Source organism: Phyllobates terribilis, unplaced genomic scaffold (genome assembly GCF_046119375.1).
Source record: "Phyllobates terribilis strain yellow unplaced genomic scaffold, ASM4611937v1 Scaffold_9__5_contigs__length_417890890, whole genome shotgun sequence".
In the NCBI taxonomy this organism is placed as follows: Eukaryota; Metazoa; Chordata; class Amphibia; order Anura; family Dendrobatidae; genus Phyllobates; species Phyllobates terribilis.
In genome coordinates this window covers 52,282,205-52,303,136 of record NW_027362769.1, presented here as the reverse complement: position 1 = coordinate 52,303,136, position 20,932 = coordinate 52,282,205, and the positions used below count along the sequence as shown (strand labels likewise).

Here is a 20,932-nt window from a genome sequence, read left to right as displayed (position 1 = left end):
CGGTATTGCTGTGCAGAGAGCTGGTCTCTGCGCGGCAATACACTGCACTACAGCGCTGATGTCAGCGGCTGGTGTAGAGAGCCACGATCATTACGGAGTCTATGTGCCTGCGGGCCACAAGAAGCAGCCAGAGGGGCCGTATGTTTGAGACCCCTGAATTATAGTATACTTAGTCAGATAAATAATGCTAAGTGTTACATATTGTGATCTAGGTATACTTATGTAGGTCAGGTCCAGTGTCTTATTCATTCTTTTTGTTTGCTTTGTTTACCTTAGTCATATATTGAAAAATATAATAAATCTAAATGCCTGTGTCAAAGTGTATATGATAGATCATCATTCAGAAGGACATAGTAAATTGATTTAATATTTTTGAATATGTTGTCCACTACCTTGACTTCATTACCGTTTTGTTTTTGTACTAAAAGGTGGGCCCTATTTTTTCTTTTTTGTAGAACAGATTTGGGAGGGGGGTTGGCCAGCTCCAGGGTTCAGCACTTTTATCCACCCATCTTTCCCTCACAAGGTTTTAATTGTGAGCCACGCATAGTTTTCACTCCCCAGTCAAATGAAGCCTGGTCTGGCACAGAGGAGGACATTACTGTTTAGGGACTATCCATATTAAAGGTACATCTTGACGTGGTTGAATGGCTTTTGATCTCTTTTTTTTTAATCAAACAGCCAAGTACCTTACGTTTCTAACGTTTACAGCAACATTGGGATTCTTGTATTCATTCAGCCCTTCATCTCCGGGCGATTTTCCGTTTTTTCCTCCCCGTCTTCCAATAGCCAGGACTTTATTTTTCTGTCAATATGGCCATGTAGGGCTTGGTTTTTGCAGGACGTGTTGTACTTTTGAATTTGCATATTTCCCAGAGGAGCATTGCAGCTTAAGTCTCCTCACCTTGACATACTTACTAGGTCACTCTCCGCAAGGAGAACCATTACCCCTAGATACCGGTCAGACGCCTCACCCAGCCAAACCAGATCTCACACTTTGCCCTGATGAGGGGCAGTACCCCGAAACACTGTCTGCAAATTGAGATTTTGGTTTGGCTTTAGTCATGTGACAAGGGTCATTAGATAGTCGACATTGACATTTAGGATTGCTACTTCCTATAGGTGGCACTAGCGTTCTAATGCTCTCTCTCTGAAGAGACAATTAGTAAGTCTGAATGACACCATTGATTTTACAATATAGTGTACTGGAAAACGGGAACAAAATTCTAAGTGCGGTGAAATTGCAAAAAAAAAAATGCAATTCCACAATTATTTTTTTGGCTTTTTATTTACCATGTTCACCAAATGCTAAAACTGACTTGGCAATATGATTCTCCAGGTTCGTACAAATAAGCAGTCACCAAAGATGTATAGGTTCATTAAGAGCGGCAGAGAGCTGCGGCAGCATGCCCAGTATGAGGGTGAGCTCTACTGAATGGATTCCCACACACCCACCCATCAGTTTCTAGAGCCCCGATCTCAGAGACATCACAGTAAGACCATATTCACACGTTCAGTATTTTACCTCAGTTTTTATAAGCCAAAACCAGGAGTGGAATAATCAGAGGAAAAGTATAATAGAAACACGTCACCACTTCTGTATTTATCACCCACTCCTGGTTTTGACTTACAAATACTGAGGAAAAAAACTCACCAAATACTGACAGTGTGAACGTTGCCCAAGTCAGAGGACCAGTAGAGCAGCTCAGGCTACAGGATTTAAGAAAAGAAAGGTATTTGGTGAAAGTGCTCATCTACAGCAGATTTCTCACATAAACAGTCTTTCAAGTAATGAGACAAAACCTAAGATAAAAACAAAATGAGCAAATACACTGCAGTAAATAGCAACCGTGCATGAAAATAACACAGGGTTAACAGAATTTTGATTAAAAAAAAAAAAAAGTATAAGCCATCCCACCACAGTCCTAACATCTAGTAATACAACCTTACCAATATGTGAAGTGATATAAATGTGAATAAGGGCTGAGAAGGACCGAGCTCTAGCTAATGGACACCCAGCCATGGGGGAACTATGAGTGAAATGTTCAGCTCAAAGAAGAGGGAGGCCACAGCCTAATTTGTACAGATAAACCTGAAACAAAAACCTAAAAAGAGATGAACTAGAATATAAGTTGGTGTGCATGCAGCACGTCACACATGGTAAGGTTTTAATATTAGAGGTTAGGACCGTCCCGAATAGGGTCACCATGAAGTGGGCGGATGGCTTTTACGTTTTTTTGATCATAATTATGTTAACGAAGTACCCCATGTTATTTTCATGCACTATTGCTATTTACTCATTTTGCTTTTATCTTAGGTTTTGTCTGTTTAGTGGCCAGTGTGAACATGCGCCTATATGCTGCATGCATACCAACTTATATTCCAATTTCTATCTTTAGGTTTTTCTTTTTAAATAATGACTTGTGTGTACACGAGAAACAGATGAGTAGCATTGGTGACGTAACTTATTACTTGTACAATAATATATTAACGGAGATTTACGCCAACATTATAACAGTCGACATGTAAAGTGAATAGCAAGGATTAACTTGTCAATAACAAGCAAGGCATTAAGTAGGCAACATGTGAATAGTAAGTCTTGAATTTGTGTGCTGAAAGTAGGAACTGAATGACAAGGACAACACCGTAAAGACTGGATAATTGGGTCACAGGAGATTTAAAATTAGGTGTGTGACGTCCCTTGTGCTTCTTGAGAACTGTGCAGTAGCAGGTCTCAAGAGGACTTGGCCTGTAACCCCTCAAAAAGATTGTTCTTTAAAGAGAACCTGTCACTGAGGTCATAAGTGGCTAGTTTTTACTCCCGCTGTTCCTAGGTATTTATTTTTTTTACATCTGCCATATGGTTCTAAAGATACAAGCCTTTATATTTAATCCTAATTTTTATGGCTTTTACAAAAAGGGTGTGGCTTACAGGGCAATGCAGAGCAGCCTGAAGAGGCCACGCCCCAGAGGATCCTGTGAGCCACACCCCCTTAGCACTAGATAACAAGGTCCGTTATCTCTGGGATAACGATTGCAGCCAGGTAGGTTTTCTTCTGAAAAGCTCCAGCATTTCCAAGAAAATAGTTGAAAGATCTGACCACAGGGAGAGATCAGAGAAGTCCGATTGGGTTCCTGGACAGATTCTTCCCACCTCGCTCCGCATGACTGACAGGTCTCTCTCCAAGTATACACAAAAAAGGGACCAGTTAGTCAACTGTTGAGGAGAAAGGAGAATCCAGGCCAGCGACTGCATCACACTCGGTCTCTCCTTATGGACGTTTGCAGGTTCTCTCTGAAATGCTGAAGAGTTTCAGGGAAGACAACTAGATGTAAAAGTTCAGCCAGGCTCCGATTCATGCTGCCTGTAATTTGGGCAGCATGAATCTGGAGACCGGTTCCCTTTAGTTGCAAACTCCATAGAAAGTCCAGTGTAAATGCACCCATAGGTTTTCTGCTTGATGCCCAAATATTCCCAATATAAAAAAAAAAAAAAAAAAAAGAAGTTGTTAAGAGCTGAATGATAACTTTCATAAAAATATATTTGACCAAGACAGAAAAGTTTACTGTCTACAATCATGTGAGTAAATTATACTCAAAATAAGAGGGGTAAATCTACACAGCCATCAGAGACTATATAAAAGTTCTTATCTCTGACGTTATGTATCATACATTACTAAACAATGAAAAACAAGATGTCACAGAATCTCTGGTCACTGGAGAATTGTATAAAACCAAGGCAGGGTATCAAGCATCCAGATAAAACTGCTGGTTAAACTCTGCAAAGTCATCTTGCAACGAATATAGTCCGTGTTTTGTGAAAATGTCCACAGTTCTCAATCATCATCATCCTCCTTTTTTGCCTTCTTTTTCTTCTTCTTTTTGGGAGGCTGTTAATACAAACCATTGAGAATACATAAGAATATGAACAGCAGCACTATGACCAGAAATGGGTCACAGATGTGATTGTATACTACTCGGACAACCCCTTCTTAAAAGGAACTCTCCCCACAGAATGACTGTTCAAAGTACAGGCGCTCGGTGCATCATGGCAGGGCCAAACATTTATATACACCTTCCCACCTGCTCGTTTTCTCTCAATCTAAATCCCGTGTTTGATTGGCCGCTCTGGCTTAATAGAGTAAGAGATAGAGGGAAAACAAGTAGGTGGGAAGGTGACCTTAAATATTCGGCAGTGCCATGATGCGTCGAGGGAATGTACTTTGTTTTAACAGTCATTTTGTGCCTTTAAATACTATTTCCCACGGTCTCGCGTGACACTGATATGCCATGTGAACACTGCAGCCAAAACAGCCACCCCTGATGGACTGCTTCACTCACACTTCCCTCTGATGTCTGCTGAGGGTGCAAGTTCTGCAGCAATTTAGCCATCAACTGGTGCTCACATCGCATAATGTAATGTGAGTCTTGATGCCAACAGCAATGTAAGGGCATCAGTGCGATAGGAGACGCTTTTATTATTTTACACTGGAGAATATAGTATTTAAGAAGGTGGTGTGGACAACCCCTTTAACCTGTATGGACTCTCACCTCATCAGCTGTACTAGTAGTAGGTGCTTCTTCAGGTTCTTCCTCCTCTTCAGTCTTTATCACTTTCTTCTTTTTCTTCTTCTTCTTTGGCGTCTCCTCAACTTCTGGTTCTTCTGCAAAGTTATCACAATAACAATTTACAAATAAAATTAAAGTTTACTGGGCCAAGAGTTAAGTTTGCCTTAGACTTAAACATCAGGTTTTTTTTTTAAGGGAACCGGTCATGTCTCCAAAGGCTATTAACCTGCAGGTAATAGTCTTACAATGCTGTCCTGCCGCCTTACTGAAAATGCATCTACCAGGAGAAAATTAACTTTATTCCTTCCAGGAGCCGTTGGGTTCCACTTATAGACGCCCGGAGCAGCGACAGTCACCGCTCAGTACACAATGAGCATTGGCTAAAAGCACGCCCAGGCACTTTAACAATACACTACACAGACCCGTTGCAGTCGGCTGTCAATCATACTGCCAAGGCGTACTGACAGCCAATGCTCACGGTATAGTGAACACTGCTGTGAGCAGTGACTAGCCACTCTGGGCACGCCTCTATGACTCAGCTGGCAACTACCAAGAGGAATAAAGTTTATCTTCTCCCTTTAGCTGCACTTTCAGAAAGGCGACTAGGCTGCAATATATATATGATGTCTACATAATGTAATAGCTTAGTGCCCAAGAATACCTTCTGCTTCTTCAACTACTTCAATTTTTGCCCTTTTAGCCTTCTTCGATCGGACCTCACAGGGCTGATCTTCCTCCTCTTCAATCTTTGGTTTTTTCAATTTCTTCACTCGGACCACAGATGGCTCTTCCTCCTCCTCCTCAACCTTTGGCTTTTTAGCTTTCTTCACTCGGACCTCAGTGGGCTGATCTTCCTCCTCCTCAACCTCTTCAATCTTTCTCTTCTTGGGAACCGAGGGAAGGGTAGAGTCCCCAGATGGGTCATAAGTTCTAACCTCACTGTAAGTAGAAGGAGACGTCATCACAATGAGCTACAAGTTTTTCAGGCAAGTAACACATGCACTGTAGTGACTCAAGTGCTTACTCTTGTACATGTTAAGAAACCAATACTTATACACAATGCATACTATACTCCTATAGCAGCTCATACCTTTTATGTTGATACTTCTCAGCTCTGGCAAGTGCTTTCCCGGAGCCACTAATTCTCTTCAGCTAGGAACAGACAGACGACAAATCAGCACCGGATCATTGAACTATTGGTACATCAACAGCACTGGTACAGAAACGAGGCTCAGATGAAGTAGTGACTGATATTGCCATCATAGAAACATCCGGCAATAAAAGGGTCATCATCACAGCGCACAAGACTGAAATCATAGCTGCACGTCATACTTACCCCCCTTTCCTCCAAGTGTCGGAGACGCGCCTCCAATTTTGCTCTGGTCTCCACCCCAAGCTGTGCATTTGTGTCTTCCCCAAGAGCATCATATCTGATAGCAAGTGCTGACTTGGCTGCCAACATGCGGGAGATCTGATGGAAGAAAAAACAAACAAAAAACCTTATTATCTACAGTCAGGGTCAGTAACCTTCAGCACCTTAAGTGCTAGAACTTGCAACATGACCTAATAAGAGATGAAAGTACTACCGGTATTTTTTATTTCTGTTTTACAACATTAGATACTGTTTTTTTTTTAGTGGAAACTGGATAACTCCTTTATAAACCAGTTGGAAAGAAGTAGCAACTGATCACCAGATGATTTGCTCACCAAGATTCACTTAGTGCCATTTACCTTGCCCTTATTTTTGGGTGCAGTCTGCCCAACGAGGGATGCATGATAAAGAAGACCGTATTTTGGGGTGTCCCGTTTGGTCTTCAGTGCTCTGAACAGTGCCTTCTCAGCCCCTAAGATCTGAACAGTGGACGCTGGGTGTTTCGCCAAATTAAGAAGGGAGCCTATAGGGGAAATAAAAGGATAAATGAAGATGCGATATATATCGGGAGAAAAATTAAGTAAAAAAGTATGCATCGATAATGCATGGAGATGCAACACACAGGGGGAGTAATATATAATATATATATATATATATATATATATACCATAAGTGGCCTCAGATGAGATAGTGACTAGAATTGCCATCATGGAAGATCAGGCAATGTAATATAATCATCATCACCGACCACCGCAGACACAGAGAGCTTCCCCAAAAACCAGATAAGCAATCCTGTGATGGAAGTAAAGACTGACCTGCATGGGCAATAAGCCGGGCACCGACCAGCTCCCCTACCAGGACAGTGAGGTTTGGAGCTATGGCCATCATTCTGTTTTTGAGGTAATCATATAGCTGGGTCCTGTACTCTGAGATTTCTATTACCTAAATGAAAAAAAAGGCACAAGCTAAAGCAATGACATGTACAATATTTAATGTTATTGTGATATATGGAGAAAAAAAAAATACAAAAACAAGGGGTTTACTTGATATGAAGTGTTTTTGCTGCATTTTTTCCCCAGCAGGAAAAAAAAAAACACAACAGCAATTCTGTATTAAAATGTGTTTGTTTTGTTAATGATACATATCCCAAAAATTATATAGGAAAAAAATCATATAATGGTGCAATTTGCAGACTATGTGTACAAACAAAAAATTTGCATTAGTTTTCATTGTTAATGTCTCAACAAAACATTCTGCAAGTCTAGAACAGACACCAATGAGGTGGATTAACCCCTTCGCAACCTTGGGTTTTGTCGTTTTTGCATTTTCGTTTTTTGCTCCCCTTGTTCCCAGAGCCATAGCGTTTTTATTGTTTGGTCAATATGGCCATGTGAGGGCTTATTTTTTGCGGGACGAGTTGTACTTTTCAACGCCATTACTAGTTTTACCATATCATGTACGGGAAAAAAATTCCAAGTGCGGTAAAATTGCAAAAAAAGTGCAATACCACAGTTTTTTATTTTTTTTTTTTTACTACGTTCACTGAATGCTAAAACTGACCTGCCATTCTTATTCTCCAGGTCATTACGAGTTCATAGACACCAAACATGTATAGGTTCTTTTATATTTAAGTGGTGAAAAAAAATTCCAAAATTCGGTAAAAAAAAAAATAAAAAAATTGCGCCATTTTCCAAGACCTGTAGCGTCTCCATTTTTCGTGATCTGGGGCTGGGTGAGGGCTTACTTTTTGCGCACCGGGTTGACGTTTTTATTGATAACATTTTGGGGTAGATCCGCTGTTTTGATCGCCCGTTATTGCATTTTATTGCAATTTTGCGGCGACCAAATAACGTAATTCTGGCGTTTAGAATTTTTTTCTCGTTACGCCGTTTACCGATCGGATTAATTCTTTTTTTATATTGATAGATCAGGCGATTCTGAACGCGGCGATACCAAATATGTGTATGTGGGGTTTATTTTTTATTATTTTATTTTGAATGGGGCAAAAGGGGGGTGATTTAAACTTTCATATTTTTTTTAAAAAAAATTTTTTCACTTACTGCATGCTTCAATAGTCTCCATAGGAGACTAGAAGCAGCAGTTGTCTGATCGGCTCTGCTACATACAGGGGACCAGCAGATCCCCTGCATATAGCAGAATTGGTCCTGTGCTATGAGCGCCGACCACTAGGGACGCTCAAGAAAAAAAACACCAAACATGCAGCAAAAGAAAGGTGTACTTTTTAATGGGCAATGTGGTTTCTGTGCTTTAACCCCTTAAGGACCCTGGGATTTTCAGTTTTTGCATTTTCATTTTTTGCTCCCCTTGTTCCCAGAGCCATAGCGTTTTTATTTTTTGGTCAATATGGCCGTGTGAGGGCTTATTTTTTGCGGGACGTGTTGTGCTTTTGAACGACATTACTGGTTTTACCATATCGTGTACGGGAAAAAAATTCCAAGTGCGGTGAAATTGCAAAAAAAAGTGCAATACCACAGATGTTTTTATTTTATTTACCACGTTCACTGAATGCTAAAACTGACCTGCCATTCTTATTCTCCAGGTCTTAACGAGTTCTTAGACACCAAACATGTATAGGTTCTTTAAGTAGTGAAATTTTTTTCCAAAGTTTGCTTTAAAAAAAAAATGGCGCCATTTTTCAAGACCCGCAGCGTCTCCGATGTTTTGATCGCCCATTATTGCATTTTATTGTAATGTTGCGTCGACCAAAAAACGTAATTCTGGCATTTAGAATTAATTTCTCATTACGCCGTTTACCGATCGGATTGATTTTTATGTTGATGGATCGAGCGATTCTGAACGCGGCGATACCAAATATGTGTATGTGGGTTTTTTTATTTTATTATTATTTTATTTTGAATGGGGCGAAAGGGGAGTGATTTAAACTTATTTTTTTATATTTTTAAAATCATTTTTTTCACTTTTTCCATGCTTCAATAGTCTCCATAGATGGAGACTAGAAGCAGCACTGGTCTGATCGCCTCTGCTACATAGAGGTGATGAGCAGATCACGTCTATGTAGCAGAAATGCTCCTGTGCTATGAGCGCCGACCACTAGGTGGCGCTCATAGCGATCAGTACGACAACCACTGGGGTCTGTTGCAGACCCAGGGCTGTCATGCCCACCCATCAGTGACAGGGTCACCGACGGGCGGGGTAAGTGACGCGCTTCCGGCACTGTTAAATGCCGCTGTTAGAGATTGCCGCTGCTGTTACGGGCACATGTCAGCTGTATAAATCAGCTTGACATGTGCCCGGTTCAGTGTGGCTCAGTGCCAGAGCCCGCGCTGAACAGGGGGTGACAGCCTGGTGAGTACTATAACGCCCCAGGCTGCAAAGGGGTTAATACATTTTTTTTGCTGCTCAGCCCCAAAGATCTCAAGAAGAAAAAAAAAATGCAGCAAAAATACTAAAATTAAGGAAAAAAAATGGTGTAAATGAAATTTTAAAGTCAATTATTTTGCTGGTACTGTTAAATGTAGCATTTTTTTTACAACAAAAAAATGCATCAAAAGTGCCCCGTATGAATAAATCCCAAGCCAGTTCAGTCGTATCCTGGAACTTGTATTTTAACTTATTGCAAGAAATCAAGAGAACCTGGAGTCAAATAGCGTCATGGCTGGATTACAAAACTAAACATCTTCTATAAAAGAGTCAACTGAAAATCTATTTAAAAATTATTTAAAGAACAATCTTTACTACAGATTGGCTGCAGCGGTCACATAACTGCAGGGATAGACAGCACAGAGATCACAGGAGAAGTGTGATGTATTATATAATTTTTTTTTTTTTTTAAATCTTATGATGCAGAGTGAATCAAAATCAAGAAGGGTTTTCCAGTAGTTAACGACCCATTTAAGAAATCGATCTCGCTGATTGTTGCCTCAGTGGTAGTGACGAAGATGTTGAATCTAATCAATCATTGTTGTTCAATTCAACTATAAATCCATCATTGGCAACGTAAATGGCAAATCCTCTCTATTGGGACACTGTACAGGCCTGCATCCCCTGTTGAACCTGGTGTTTTACAGAATTGATGAACACTTTATTGGCAGATGTCTACGAGTATCAAATCACTAGCTGGTATATTATTCAATTGACACTGAACCCCATAAGCAAAATCAGGACACAGATACCCATGTGTCTATACATGCAAGTCAGATTGACTGTATAATGTACATTTTTACAGAAGGCAGGGAAAAGAAAGTGTTCACCCTCAAATTCTAAATCTTGGTCGTGGTGAAAACACTGGTTTGTGTAAAAGTCAACATAACTGGATGAAATCAGCAGAACCGGACTCCTGTGTTGTAAAGGTCCAACACTCACCTGATCACACAAGTGTAAGATATTATTGATATCTTCTTCTGACACCTCCGTGCCCATGGAAATCTCTGCGGCAGCCTTCACCTCGGCCTCCACTTCTTCAGAAAGGATCTCCGAGAGGTCAAAGGAGGCGTAATTAACCCGGTCACCTGGTCAATGATAAAAAGTCATATTAGTAATGCAACAAATGTACATAAATGGACGCTAAAAACAATAGATAGCTTGATGACCTCAGATGAAGTAGTGACTGAAATTGCCCTCATTGGAAAATCAGGCAATTAGATAGTCATCATCAATGGCCAAAATCCAGTCATTTGAAATATTCTTGGTTTTATCGAACCTACAGTCAGTGCAATCATCAGAAAGCACTACAACCATGAACAATGCTAGTAAGAAATAGGTAAAATCAAGTGCCTGTAGGCTTTTAATGGAGAAAGTAGATGGGCGCTACAGAGGACTCAGCACCGTTCTCGTCTGCCCATTAGGATCACAGGCGTTGTAGCTCACCTACAGCCCGCACACACTTGCAGTACGCCAAGTTATCGGTGATGACTTTGCCCAGCTCAGGAAAGTGCCAGCCATACCACTCTCTGCAGCGCATGATGTAATTATTCAGCTCCTTATCCAGGTCATCTAGGAGGGCTGGAGGAAAAAGTAGTGTTAGAATTAGGAAAACATCTAACCAGCCATATAGCATTATATTTCATGAGAAGAAACTCACAGATGGCTTGTACAATCATTGTGTCCACCTTGTCGGGGCTGAACTTTAGTTTGTAGCGAGACAGGCTGTGGATATAGAATATCAGTAAGTCATGGATGAAGGATGAAATGGAAAAGCAAATATCTATTCACAGCAGGCAATTATCAGGTATCAACAATGCTTCACAGAAGAGATATTGATGTGTTTTGCAGTTCCTGACATTCCACTAAAAGGGAATCTTCCATAGAGACCCCTTAAATAAAGAGCATTAGTAAGACCTCTTAGAAGCGTACTTCTTTGAGGGGTTGTCCAGGACCTTTTTTTTTTCACACTATGGGCCTAAAAGCTAACAAGCAGGTAGTTGCTAACAGAAGCAACTACTTAGCAAAGTCTCAAAGCAGTCACCGACCGCTCCTGCCAGTGATTCAGCTGCTCCACATCAACAGAGCAACTTCTTCTTCCAGGCTGCTCTGTTGACAAGACGTGATTACTGACATCATGCAGATTGAGAGCCGGCTTCCCGCAGTTATGCAGTGAGGAGCCGGCTGTGAATCAGCAAGACACTGGCAGCCACACCTTATCAACAGAGGAGCCAGGAAGCAAAAGAGCTGCTCTGTCAACATGACGTCACCAGAAGACGCTGAACTGCTAGCAGAAACGGTCTGTGTCTGCTTTGTATTGGCAGAGATTGGCGCCAGGCACGATTACCAGTTATCTTTATTTTTTTATCATGTATAGATATTTGCATAAATCGTACAACGACAAGTCCAGCAATAGCTTTACATGGTCGGTCCATTACTCCGTTACTGAGATATCAGTGTTTGAATTGATACATAAATGTGGCTTAAGATATATTTGTAGATCTGAAGCCTGTCACTCCAGCTCTATTCCCCGCCCAGCACCGCCGCCTCCTGCTTTACTGACAACCTCTATGCTGTGTGAACTTCACGCAAATAATCAATCAGTCAAGCAGGAAGAGGCAGCACTGGGTGGGGAAATAGAGCTGGAGTGACAGAGGCTTCCGATCTAACAGTCCCTAAGCCTCACTTGTATATAAATTAAAATGCTGTTTTCTCAGTAGTGGACTGGCCATGTACAGGTATTACTGGACTTGTCTTTGAAAGAGCTTCATGCATATAGAAGGATTTCATCCCCCAAATTATTTATGACAGATTATCTTTAAATTTAGATCAATACAAAAAATATATTTGTTCTCAAATTACTCAAGTGTTTGTCATCGATTGTATCTATACATAAACCACACAACAGTGATCACATCATAAAAATGGAGTTTCCCTCTAAGCCATTACCGGCATTCAAAAACACTCCAAGCTTATTTTGTCTATGGAAGATAAAGAAAGAAATAGAGTGTTACCTGTGAGCCAAGCCAAGGGACATAGCAGCCATCTCCCGAGTGGAGAGTCCGGTGATAAGACCATCCACCTGATTGCGAATCCCCCTCATGAGCTCCGTCACCATCGCACTGTGCACACAGCTGATGTTCACTTTATCCTAAAGTTGTGAAGATGGAGGGCAAAACTGCTCAGCATAGGAGAAAAGAATGGCCTGCAACAAACCATGTTCTGGATAAGATTTCACACATTATACCTTAATGACACCACCGAGCTTGGCATCTGCAATCGCCAGCTGCTCATGTGCTTCTTTTGCTGCAATTTTCTTTAGGACCTTCTTTAGGTTTTTGCTGATCTTTCCTTCTACCAAAGCAGTGGCCGCTAAGGGAGGAAAAAGTAGAGACTTCAATAAAAAAAAAAAGGGGGTGAATGGGTTCAGACTGCAGCCAGAAGAAGGGGAACTATGGCAGTCATGTGAATTCATATACTGTCTACAAGTATGAAGGTAATGCAGCCAAGATGGCAAGTGCCATTTTAACTCGACTTGTCAAAAAGTGTTAAAAGTGGATAACAAAATACATTTGACTTAGGCCCAGTGAGCTGACCATTAGGAGATGCACCCCCCACCCCCACCCCACTCCGTCAGCATTTCTATAGGAGCCTGCCCTGGTGACAGAAGCCTTGAGAAGAAAGTTGCCTCAGTGGTAGTGACGAAATGTTAAGGTAAAATCATTAGTTTCATCGTAAGAACAATCCATCATCGGCAACAGTAAAGATATTGAGAAGTGGCATAGATGCCGATATCGGCTTACCTGCCAACGCTTCAGTCGTGTCCTGGAACTTTTCAAAGTGTTTTAACTTAACGCTAGAAATAAAAAAAAAAAAAAAACTGGAGTCAAATATCGTCATGGCTGGTTAAATAGACGAATATAAGAGAACTAAACATCTTTATTTTTTTATAAAAGGAGTCAACTAAAGATATATTAAATAAAAAAAGAATTAATGGGGTTGTCATTACTGGAAACCCCTTTTCTACTCTGCAGCACAAATGGAAAAAAAAATGCTTCCCTCCCAGACCGGCACCTCTGAGCGGTCCACTCTGGCAGCAGATCATCAGCTGCTGCCTTCACTTTTCTGTCACACCACACTCTCAATCTGATGGAACAGTGAACGCTGCAGCACCTCAGTGAGTGTTGACTAGTTAGTCGCTGGGACAGACCGTGCACAGATCGTGGGAGAAGTGCCGCTCCAGGAGGCAAGAATTTTTTTTTTTTATTTCATGCTCCAGAGTGGAACTATTAATAAATGGGTTGTCATGTAGTGAACAGACCCTTTAAAGGGACTGTCAGCAGAAAATGACTATGCAAACCAAGTACAGATGCTCAGTGCAACTTTGGCATGGCCAAATATTTAACTACACCTCCCCTCCTACTTGTTGTCCCTTTATCGCCATCCACCCTCTTTGAATGATAGCTCTGACATAGATCCAGAGAAGGGCGAAGCTAGATGGAATACAAGAAAGTGGGAAGGTGTACTTAAATGTTTGGTCATGGCAAGGGTGCACCAAGCGCATGTACTTGGTATGAAAAGTAATTGTGTGCTGGTAGACTCGCTCTAAGAGAGCTCTCGCTGATTGTTGCCTCAGTGGTAGTGACGAAGATGTTGAATCTAATCACTGTTGTTCAATTCAACTATAAATCCATCATTGGCAACGTAAATAGCAAATCCTATATCGGGACATCTTATAGACCTGCATCCCCAGCTGAAGCCGGTGTTTCACAGAATGGATGACTATTGTTTTTCAGGTATTAAATCACAACCTGGTATATTATGCAATTTATCCCAAACTGCCCAAATTAGGGGATTAGTGTTTCTCCAAAACCTGACAAGTACCCATCTATGTGCGTCACAGTCATCAGATCCTGGAGGATGGGATGCATGATGTACTATGTACATTTTTACAGAAGGCAGTCACTACAGATGAGATGCAGTTGGATATAAATATTTCAGGACTTACACTTTATTTGCTTTTTCTGGGGTTTCAAATTCTTTCCATATACTGTCCACTTCTTGTAACTTGCTCTCATCTAGAACCTGAAAAGACAAAAGTGATTAACAAGCCAGAAATGTAAAGCTAAAGAATAAAGGCAGGAACACTCCACCTTTGCAGGACACTACTGTTGCAGATGGCCCCGCATCCCTACGAATGCAGATGGCTAAAGGATCCATAGGCACTCGGTGAGCAGCAGGCTGTATGTGATCACAACAGCGCCCCCAGGAAGCAGCATCATGCCTCTGCACAACAGGAGGGAACTAGCAGTCAGTATCCTGGGCAAGCAAAGTCTGTTAACCAGTTCAGCACCAGGGTATAGGCTCCAGTTTTTGACTCCCTCAACATGAGACATTTTTAAAACATGAAGGTTTAAAGGTGTCTTATGAGATTAAAAAATGGTGACTGCCTTCTACAGCTGCATCTGATTTTGCTGCAAAAGCTCAATTCATTTCATATGGTTAAAGGAAGTGTCAGCACAGAATGACTGTCCAAATCAAAGACAAGTGCTCGGCGCATCATGTCACGGCTAAACAGTTCAATGCACCTACCCATCTACCCTCTATCTTCACCGGCTTTATGAAGCCAGAGCTGTCAAAGAAGAGGGGAGGTAGAGATAGAGGGAAAACAAGCAGGTGAGAAGGTGCACTTAAATACAGGTGCATCTCACTAAATTAGAATATCATCAAAAAGTTAATTTATTTCAGTTCTTCAATACAAAAAGTGAAACTCATTATATAGAGTCATTACAAACAGAGTGATCTATTTTAATAGTTTATTTCTGTTAATGTTGATGATTATGGCTTACAGCCAATGAAAACACAAGTTATTATCTCAGTAAATTAGAATACTTTATAACAACAGCTTGAAAAATGATTTTAAAATCTGAAATATTGGCCTACTGAAATGTATGCTCAGTAAATGCACTCAATACTTGGTCGGGGCTCCTTTTGCATCAATTCCTGCATCAATGCGGCGTGGCATGGAGGCGATCAGCCTGTGGCACTGCTGAGGTGTTATGGAAGCCCAGGTTGCTTTGATAGCAGCCTTCAGCTCGTCTGCATTGTTGGGTCTGGTGTCTCATCTTCTTCTTGACAATACTCCATGGATTCTCTATGGGGTTAAGGTCAGGCGAGTTTGCTGGCCAATCAAGCACAGTGATAATGTTGTGTGTAAACCAGGTATTGGTACTTTTGGCAGTGTGGACAGGTGCCAAGTCCTGCTGGAGAACGAAATTTCCATCTCCAAAAAGCTTGTCGGCAGAGGGAAGCATGAAGTGCTACAAAATTTCCTGGTAGACGGCTGCAATGACTTTGGTCTTGATAAAACACAGTGGACCTACACCAGCAGATGACATGGCTCCCCAAACCATCACTGATTGTGGAAACTTCACACTAGACCTCAAGCAGCTTGGATTGTGGCCTCTCCACTCTTCCTCCAGACTCTGGGACCTTGATTTCCAAATGAAAATTGGAACTCTTTGACCTCATGGAGTGTGTCAATGACTGCCTTCTGGACATCTGTCAAGTCAGCAGTCTTCCCCATGATTGTGGAGCCTACTGAAACAGACCAAGGGACCTTTTTAAAATGGTTAGGAAGCCTTTGCAGGTGTTTTTTGTTAATTATTTTAATTTACTGAGATAATGACTTTTGTGTTTTCATTGGCTGTAAGCCATAATCATCAACACTAACAGAAATAAACACTTGAAATAGATTACTGTTTGTAATGACTTTATAATATATGAGTTTCACTTTTTGTATTGAAGAACTTAAATAAATTAACTTTTTGATGATATTCTAATTTAGTGAGATGCACCTGTACTTGGCCACGCTTGCACCAAGTGCCTGAACTTCGCTTGACCAGTCATTCAGAGCTGAGACACACCCCCTATAAGCAGCACTCCGACTTTGGGGTTGTCAAAGATTCAATGGAACATTCAGCAGTAGTTCCTATACTGTAGGGCTGGGTAAGACAGGTGGGCATGTAGGGATGATCATATAGATAATGGGATTAAGACCATCCATGAAACACCGGAGTGTGCTTAGATAGAACACCCAGACTACCAGTCAGGTGTCCCGAGCTAAACCTCCTCATTTGTGAGGCATAAACACAGAAATAAAGTATCCAGTTACAGGTCCCACTCATTTGAACAGTCCTGTGATATCCTGTGTCTGCTAGATTTCTTGTGACGGAGGAGGAAAAAAAATTGTGCATTTTTTTCCAGTTTTAAAACAAAGTCTACAGGAAGCAGATAACGGATGAGCCATTACATCAACCATATACTGGATCCCATTTTAAAAAGAACCTGTCACCATAAAAATACAGTCTAATCTGCAGGTCCCATGTTATAGATCAGGAGTTGAGCAGACTGACATAGTTTTGTGAGTAAAGATTCCGTATAACTTGTGTTTTACTCATTTACACCCCTGCCCATCCTTGGATTTTTCAGTTCAGTGCCATCAGTGAACACACACATACTTATATTAATATTTTTTATTTAAAAAGCGCCAACATATTCCGCAGCACTTTACAATTAAGTAGAAAGTGTTTATGACAGAAAACTGATTTATAATACACTAAACTTTGAAAAGGTGCTAAATATTTTTGTGCAAAGATACTGTGATTTTTGGAGTTTTTAGTTTCAAGTAGCTTTACCAAAACGGACTGGAACTGGAAACGAGACGGTGGGACGAGCCCAATTCATCAAAAAGGTCAGTGTATGGTTTTTTTAACACCAGATTTGTTGCTCCAGTCCCTGACAGGAGTAGCATTTCTGGCTAGGCGTGTGTAACCAAAAATATGTGCCTGATTCACTAAGTGGTGTGTGTCTGGATAAATTCAACAAATCCTACTCCAAAAGGCCCCCAAATTAAGACTGGTGTACATAAGTGAATGACATCAGTCTTAACCGGACCCTAGAGGCTCAAAGACGCCTGCGGTAACATCAGATGCATTCAAAATCAAGCTAAACAAGTTGTAAACTGATACAAATGGGAATCAATTAAAAAAAAGAAACATTAGTTCATTGTTTTGCATCTTTTTTTGTACATGTCCAATTGCTTTTGTTAATAGCAGATACTCCACTATAAACAGATGAAAAGTGGACACGTGACCATAGGCAGTGGTACAGAGTGATCGGTTCACCAGCGTCTAGAGTGGATCTCTGAATAATGAATACCTCTGATTACAGACGACTTTACACTAAGGGGACTGGGCTTGTATCTGTTTGTGCACACAGCCAATAGTTCTCACAGGGACAACCACAACTTACATGATGGAGATGGACGGTGCAGTGTGAGTGCAGGGCTGGGGCGCCATGTGCAGCTACTGGGGGTGAAGGATCCAGCACAGGAGTCGACCCTCCCCAGCCCCATGAGGTGGAGCAGCTCCGGCCCAGTGGGGGCAATAAACTACACATTACACACATAGAATTTTTTTTGCAAACTACACTCCCCATACAGATGGCTGAGTCTCCTATAAACCACGTGTTAGATCCTACTCCGCGCAGCAGCAGATGAAGACCCCTGGTCTATCAGCCCGTCCATCACACAATATAAGGTATAGACCCAGAGGGGCCCTAGAGACGTCCGCCCTGCAAACAGCACGTGCGATCACTACACACGTCCATCGGCCGGCTATATCGCGGCCTAAACTCACCTTAAATATGGCGTAACCCGCCGCGGTCTCAAAGAGCACCAACATGGCTGAACCGAGATCCCTGCTTGGGTCCGACCAGGAGACTACACGCGAAACCTCCCAGCCCAACACGTGGACGGCTAAGCGCCAAGACGCATGCGCACTGCCCGCTTCCGCTTGGGCACTTCCGGTGTCGCTTCCGGTCCCCCTGAGTGACGTCATTGTGCCTTCCCATGGTCCTGCAGTGTAGGCGCCACAGGGAGCCAGTAACGGGCGAAACACACAGATATAATGTCTGATTCCTGCACCCACACAGTATTACTACGTGCACTATAATCCTGCACCACTATATCCAGGTGCACTCTGCTCACTACCACGGGAAGGCCATGCAATAAAAATACACATAGCCACCTGGAGACAGCAGGGCCGGCTCTAGGTTTTTGTGGGCCCTGGGTGAAAGACTCTCAGTGGGCCCCTTTAACACATATGATGCACGGATACCGCAGAGAAATATATATATAGTACAATGCCGAAGATTTCACTTCTTACATTACATGAGCGATATCTATTGTAAATTCCACAATAGCTCAGAAACCAGCGAATCCTCACAGTGCAGACCGGACAGTATAGTCCTCCATACAGAATAATAGATCCCATATAACGCTCCATACAAAATACTGGGCCCCATAAAATGCTCCATACAGGGTTCTGGCCCCTTATAATGCTTCGTACAGGATACTGGCCCCCATATAACGCTCCATACAGAATACTTGCCCCCATATAACTCTCCATGCAGGCTGTTTACCCCACATAATGCCCTACGCAGGCTGTTCCCCCCTTATAATGCCCCATGCAAGATGTCAACCCCCCTTATAATGCCCCATGCAGGATGTCACACCCCTTATAATGCCCCATGCATTAGGTCACCCCCCCTTATAATGCCCCATGCAGGATGTCACCCACCGCCTTATAATGCCCCATGCAGGATGTCACACCCCCTTCCCTTATAATGCCCCATGCAGGATGTCACACCCCCTTCCCTTATAATGCCCCATGCAGGATGTTACCCCCCACCCTTATAATGCCCCATGCAGTATGTCACTTCCCCCCCATATAATGCCCCATGCAGGATGTCACTTCCCCCCAATATAATGCCCCATGCAGGATGTCACTCCCCCCCTCTTAATGCCCCATGCAGGATGTCACACACACCCCTTATAATGCCCCATGCAGGATGTCACGTCTTCCCCCCCTTATAATGCCCCATGCCCCCATACATTAAAAAAAAAAAAAACAAAACAAATACTCACCTCAATTCTCACCTGCTGCCGCTGCTCCGGTCTCCTCAGCGTCGCCGGTGTCTTCCCGCTCTGTGCTGTGACGGCTCACGAGAGAGCGTGGTGTGAAGACGTCACCGCTCGATCTGACCTGAGACGTCACAGTCAGAGGACACGGTAGAGACCGGAGCTGTTGCGGAGGCACGGGGAGAGGTAAGTATTGTGCCAGCTGCCGGGGCCCTGAGGGAGCGGGCGCTGACACCGCTCTCCTCCGCTCATAGGTCCCATAGCACGGCGGGGTGCCCCGATGGCAAGTGGGCCCCTCTGCCTGCTAAGGGCCCCGGCACTTGCCTGGGTGCTGGAGCTGGTTTTGGCGACCAGGTATTGATTCCTGCGGTTGGCCCAAAGTAATCCCACCTCCCCATGACGGGGGATAATATACTGACCTGCTGGCTATTTCCCACAGACTTATTATTATTATGCTTTGCTTATATAGCGCTATCATATTCATCAGCACTTTTCATTCATTATCCTCACTGTCCCCATTGGAGATCACAGTCTACATTCCCTATCAGTATGTCTTTGGAGTGTGGGAGGAAACCGGAGAACCCGGAGGAAACTCACGCAAACACGGGGAGGACATACAGACTCCTTGCAGATGTTGCCCTTGGTGGGTTTGGACCCAGGACCCCAGGGCTGGCATACTAAAGTACTAACCACCAACAGTGTCACAGAGAATAGAGTGTGTGATGTAGGGATGGGGTGACTTCTAATTGTGAGAATACCCCTTTAGTTTACAGAACGGGCACTGAGGCCTGGCTAAGATTAGTATACTAGATCCCATAAATGTGTGCTTATGGACCAGGCATGTCCTGTAAGGCTGGCTTCATACGTCCGACATGCAGAGTTCAAGTACGGACCACAATGTGCGGTTCGGCCATGGGTCTTCTGACCCGAATTCATATATGTCCATAATGTCATGGAGTACGAGTCAGGAGAGCCACTGCTGGTCCGTACATGGACCATGTGTGAAACCGACCTGGCATGTTCTGATTTCAGAAAGTTTTCAGACTTCTTCAATTTTTCATTTTTTTTCCATTACTTCTTGATTATTAAACCATTTTATTTTATTTTTTTAATCAAATGTAAACTCTGAAATCTGTCATTTAAGTAAATGATTATGTACCTCCCTTTTGACACATAATGATTCCATGTCAAGTGCAACAGTTCGCAGCGCCATTCACATGCAACATTAAATTTCAGCATCAATTTTTAGAGCCGCTACAGAAATCCTTTATTGAAAAAAAACACTATTTAGGGCACAAACCGACGGTGCAGCCACAGCATGGGTGAAGCTCTGCCCACCCACATCAGGCCATTGGCCGTAGAATTGTGAAACCTAATGATGCTGCTATTGGCCATATCAGTCGGCAAAGTGGCATGCACTGGACCACACTGCCTGGATCTGCCTTTAGGCTGCTTTCACGCTTCAGTTATTGCATACATGAAAAACTGAGCAAATGTCATCAGTGGGTCAGTTTTATTATCAGTGTTTCATCAGTCTCATATACAAAAAAAAAAAAAAAACGATACAAGTGTCTCAAGCTTCTCTGAGCAATCTGTCAGTGAAACAT

The 20,932-nt window shown here is 42.5% G+C and overlaps 1 protein-coding gene and 3 non-coding genes across 4 annotated transcripts; all 4 read right to left on the bottom strand.

Moving 5' to 3' along the window:
• Positions 1-1,269: 1,269 nt before the first annotated feature.
• NOP58 (NOP58 ribonucleoprotein) lies at positions 1,270-18,210 on the bottom strand. Its single transcript, XM_073646460.1, has 15 exons — positions 18,043-18,210; positions 14,352-14,428; positions 13,147-13,199; positions 12,591-12,715; positions 12,358-12,494; positions 11,004-11,068; positions 10,790-10,924; positions 10,286-10,431; positions 6,757-6,883; positions 6,301-6,464; positions 5,906-6,040; positions 5,660-5,721; positions 5,231-5,508; positions 4,552-4,664; positions 1,270-3,890 (listed from the first exon to the last, which is right to left on the bottom strand). The coding sequence occupies exons 1-15, from the start codon at positions 18,085-18,087 to the stop codon at positions 3,837-3,839; spliced, it is 1,716 nt and encodes a 571-aa protein (XP_073502561.1). The 5' UTR covers positions 18,088-18,210; the 3' UTR covers positions 1,270-3,836.
• Positions 9,835-9,925, bottom strand: LOC141162740 (small nucleolar RNA SNORD70). Its single transcript, XR_012250807.1, has one exon. It is a non-coding gene; the product is annotated as a small nucleolar RNA SNORD70 (small nucleolar RNA).
• Positions 13,021-13,108, bottom strand: LOC141162741 (small nucleolar RNA SNORD70). The gene has a single exon (XR_012250808.1). It is a non-coding gene; the product is annotated as a small nucleolar RNA SNORD70 (small nucleolar RNA).
• Positions 13,967-14,053, bottom strand: LOC141162739 (small nucleolar RNA SNORD70). Its single transcript, XR_012250806.1, has one exon. It is a non-coding gene; the product is annotated as a small nucleolar RNA SNORD70 (small nucleolar RNA).
• Positions 18,211-20,932: the final 2,722 nt, after the last annotated feature.

Bases quoted from the DNA above. Each gene is read 5' to 3' on its own strand.
- NOP58 (XM_073646460.1), bottom strand. From the start codon at position 18,087: ATGTTGGTGCTCTTTGAGACCGCGGCGGGTTACGCCATATTTAAG. The intron at 14,429-18,042 runs GTGAGTTTAGGC...TTGTCTTTTCAG, and splicing joins CGGGTTACGCCATATTTAAG to GTTCTAGATGAGAGCAAGTT. The intron at 5,722-5,905 runs GTAAGTATGACG...GTCTGTTCCTAG, and splicing joins GACACTTGGAGGAAAGGGGG to CTGAAGAGAATTAGTGGCTC.